Here is a 3,500-nt window from a genome sequence, read left to right as displayed (position 1 = left end):
ATATATATATATACCCACAGTATATGCAGTATTTACATAGACACAGGTGCAGCATGCTATTTAATTGCAATATATGAATGCTAATTGTATCCAATAATTAAGAAACAACTTTTCTTAGATGCCAAGTAAATCCCACCAGGATTTACATTCCCTGAAGAATAAGATACTCACATTCAAAGATAAATAAATTCAGTGCATGCGTGTACTCATAACAGTTTCTTTCTATCAGGAAAAGGAAAATTGTGTTGTTTGTAAATGAAGGTAAATTATCTAATTATTTTTGCTAGCTAGACCCTTTCAGACCAAGACGACTCTTACATACTCATCATAGTTAAATATAGATTAGATTTAGATAAGGATTCATAGTTATTTTAAATACTTATACATTATGTAGAAAGTAGTCCGCCACATACTCACCACTATGTGGTGACTACTTTACAACACACACAGGGACCATGGGGAACAAAAGTAGCCCCCCTCCAGAAGGAAGGACAGTGTCAGCACCAATTCAGAGATGGTTTGAAGATCTACAGCCGAGTGATACACAAATAAGATACATTGTTGTTAATAGTTAGGGCACTTGAATGTATTTTTTAGATTTAGCTAATTTCTACAATAAATAATTTATACGAGGTTTAAGTAACATTGCAATGTATTCATTTTAGTATATTTGAAAATGTGCAACAGCAATGTGGCAAACCCATAAAAATCTTCAACCTAATGGAGAATAAGACACACCAGATTGATTTCTACATTATAGCAATTTCCCAATATGGAGGACCATTGTTTTTGTTATTTGCCACATTTTTGCTTCTCTATCTCATCTCTCTGATTTGGAATACGGTTATTTTTATGGTCATATTTCTGGATGGTCATCTGCAAAAGCCAATGTATTTTTTCTTATGTAATCTGTCATCTGTCGATGTATTGTATGTTTCTGTTGCCCTTCCTAAACTGTTAGACATCATCAATACAGGAAATAATAAAGTTTCATTCACAGCTTGTTATACGCAAATGTATTTCTTCACATCTTTGGCCTGCACAGAAATTTGTTTGTTGACCATAATGTCATATGACAGATACACCGCCATCTGCAGACCATTACATTACACTGTGATCATGCACAATAGAATGTGTTATCTTCTGGTGGCAGGTTGCTGGGTCTCTGGATTTTCAAATTCTCTCTTTGTTACAATATTTGCATCCCGTTTATCTTTTTGTGGCTCTACAAACCTCAATCAGTTTTTTTGCGACATTAAAACACTCACAAAGATTTCCTGTGGTGATAAAAATGAATTTCAGACCATGATATTTATTGAGGCCTTGTTCATGGGATTTTGCCCTTTCGTGCTTATTTTGATGTCCTACACTAAAATCATATCCAATATTCTAAAAATGAAATCCGTGGGCCAAAGGAAGAAAGCTTTCTCCACTTGCACCTCACACCTCACTGTCCTGCTGCTCTTCTATGGGACATTACTCTGCATGTACATGATACCACCATCGGAGAACTCGGAGCAGCTGGACCAGATCTTTGCAGTGTTTTATCTAGCAGTCACTCCGGCACTGAATCCTTTGATTTATAGTTTGAGAAACAAGGATATAAAGAATGCTATAATTCATATATTGTTGAAGTCCATGCCTTGCATGAAATAAAAAGAATAAAGAAAGAAAATATAAAAACATCTCATAAACTCATCTTGCCAAAACAAACTTGATAATAAATGACAATAACATCACTAATCATGTTATGCTAATATAGAAATTAAAGTGTAGTGACTTCTGGGGGCAGGAAGAGCTGACATTTCACCTCAGGTATGAGTCCTTAGCCGGTATGTGGGATCTGAAAAGCAAAATCCAGTCACTTTAAGGATTTTATAATACTTTATACCATGAACAGCAAAACAGGGAGAGAGGGGGTTAGGGATATGAAGATATCTAAGTGACACAGAACTCCTGATTCACTGAATGCTTCCCTGCTGCACAGTGCAAAGGACCTTTAAAACTAAGAATGTGGTGGGATTGTGTTAGAGATTGTGTTAGAGAGCTGGTTGGCAGACATATTTGAGATCTCCTTTGACACTAGACTCCCTACGAGGTTCAAGCCCATCTTGGCTTCTCTGGTACCTCCAGCAGACTCCCTGGCTTTCCATCCCAGGAATCCCAGGAACACCGACTCTGTCCACAACTGAACACCTGGAGACTTCAGGCCTGGTCAGACAGCACACTCATCATGCAGGAGGCCTGGGGGAGAAAAACACTTTCACATGGTCAGACCCAGATATTTATGCCCTCTCCCAGCTTGCACTATTGGCCATGAAACCTCTAGTGGTTGGCTGGAGAGACACAGATATCCATAATATCATCTATTAGTTGCTCTGGTCTTTGTTAAGACTACACCCTGCAACAGGCAATGGTTGCAATAGCAGAATCTTTAGGGAAAACCAAATGAGCATAAACTATACAATCAGCTAGACCGGATACAGTCCTAGCACACTAAATTTAAGTAGTCACCCCACTTAGGGCAAGGTAGCTATAAAAGCAATAATATGGAATGGACTAAGTTGACTTTACAACTCCAGAGCAAACCTGCACTCTTAGGATCCTAAGCCAACATATTTTATTTTCATTTGGATGTAGTGGAGAAGGGTCAAGCCTCTGTCAGTCATTAATGGCTTCTGCACCCTTAATGGGGAGAGTTACACTCACTTCCTGTAAGGACAGGAAGTAATGACGAATCCCTTCAATGGGTAAACAGACAGAAACTAAAATTACTCCCGTCTAATAAAAATGTGAGGTGTGTTTAGATCATATAGGGGTCTATTCACTAAGCTGCCGTAGGCAGCCGAGTGAACGACCGACCTGAAGCGAATTGAGCCGAACACTGTTCGGCTATTCACTTAAGGCTGGTACAGCTGATTTCAGCCGTACATCAGCTGCAATCAGCCATACATCGGGTCGCTTTGCGTCGCTTCAGGTCGGCCGAACATGCTCAGCCGGCCCGAATTGCAGAAGGAGTTCGACTCAGCCGATCCAACATCTGGATCGGCTAAGCCAAACCTCTGGCAGGCTACTCGCTGCTGTTCGGTCTATTCTTATAGATGCCGAACAGCAGTGAGTGAATAGCCGAATGCTGCTGAGCGGCATTCGGCTCGGCTGTTCTGCTCGGTCCCTCTGTGGGTCCAAACAGAACAGAAAAATTGTTAAAAAAGTAGAAAAGAACAAATAGAAAACGATTGTGCGGAGCTAGCAGTGACAGCTAGCTCCGCCCAACTGTTTTCTATTGACCGGTGGTTCTGCTGCCGTCAAAAGAAACAAAAAAAAACAATTTTCGCATAGGAATGCATTGCTAGATTCCTTTTGGCTATTTCAATTTTTGCAATAGCCAATAGCAAACTAGCTATGGCACCCGCCCTCTGCTGCTGTCAATCACTAGTGGGGACCTGATGGAGAACTGCAGGTCCCCTCTGCTGATTGACAGCAGCAGTATGCGCGTGCAA

The 3,500-nt window shown here is 40.4% G+C and overlaps 1 protein-coding gene across 1 annotated transcript; it reads left to right on the top strand.

Annotated features, from left to right (window-relative positions):
• Positions 1 to 720: 720 nt before the first annotated feature.
• LOC108800301 (olfactory receptor 5B21-like) lies at positions 721 to 1,656 on the top strand. The gene has a single exon (XM_018572276.1). The coding sequence runs from the start codon at positions 721 to 723 to the stop codon at positions 1,654 to 1,656; it is 936 nt and encodes a 311-aa protein (XP_018427778.1).
• The last annotated feature ends 1,844 nt before the right edge of the window (positions 1,657 to 3,500 follow it).

The sequence above is a fragment of the Nanorana parkeri genome, unplaced genomic scaffold (genome assembly GCF_000935625.1).
Source record: "Nanorana parkeri isolate BGI_ZX_2015 unplaced genomic scaffold, ASM93562v1 scaffold1985, whole genome shotgun sequence".
In the NCBI taxonomy this organism is placed as follows: Eukaryota; Metazoa; Chordata; class Amphibia; order Anura; family Dicroglossidae; genus Nanorana; species Nanorana parkeri.
Note: the sequence above shows the minus strand (reverse complement) of the source record. Positions and strands in the feature narration are given on the sequence as shown.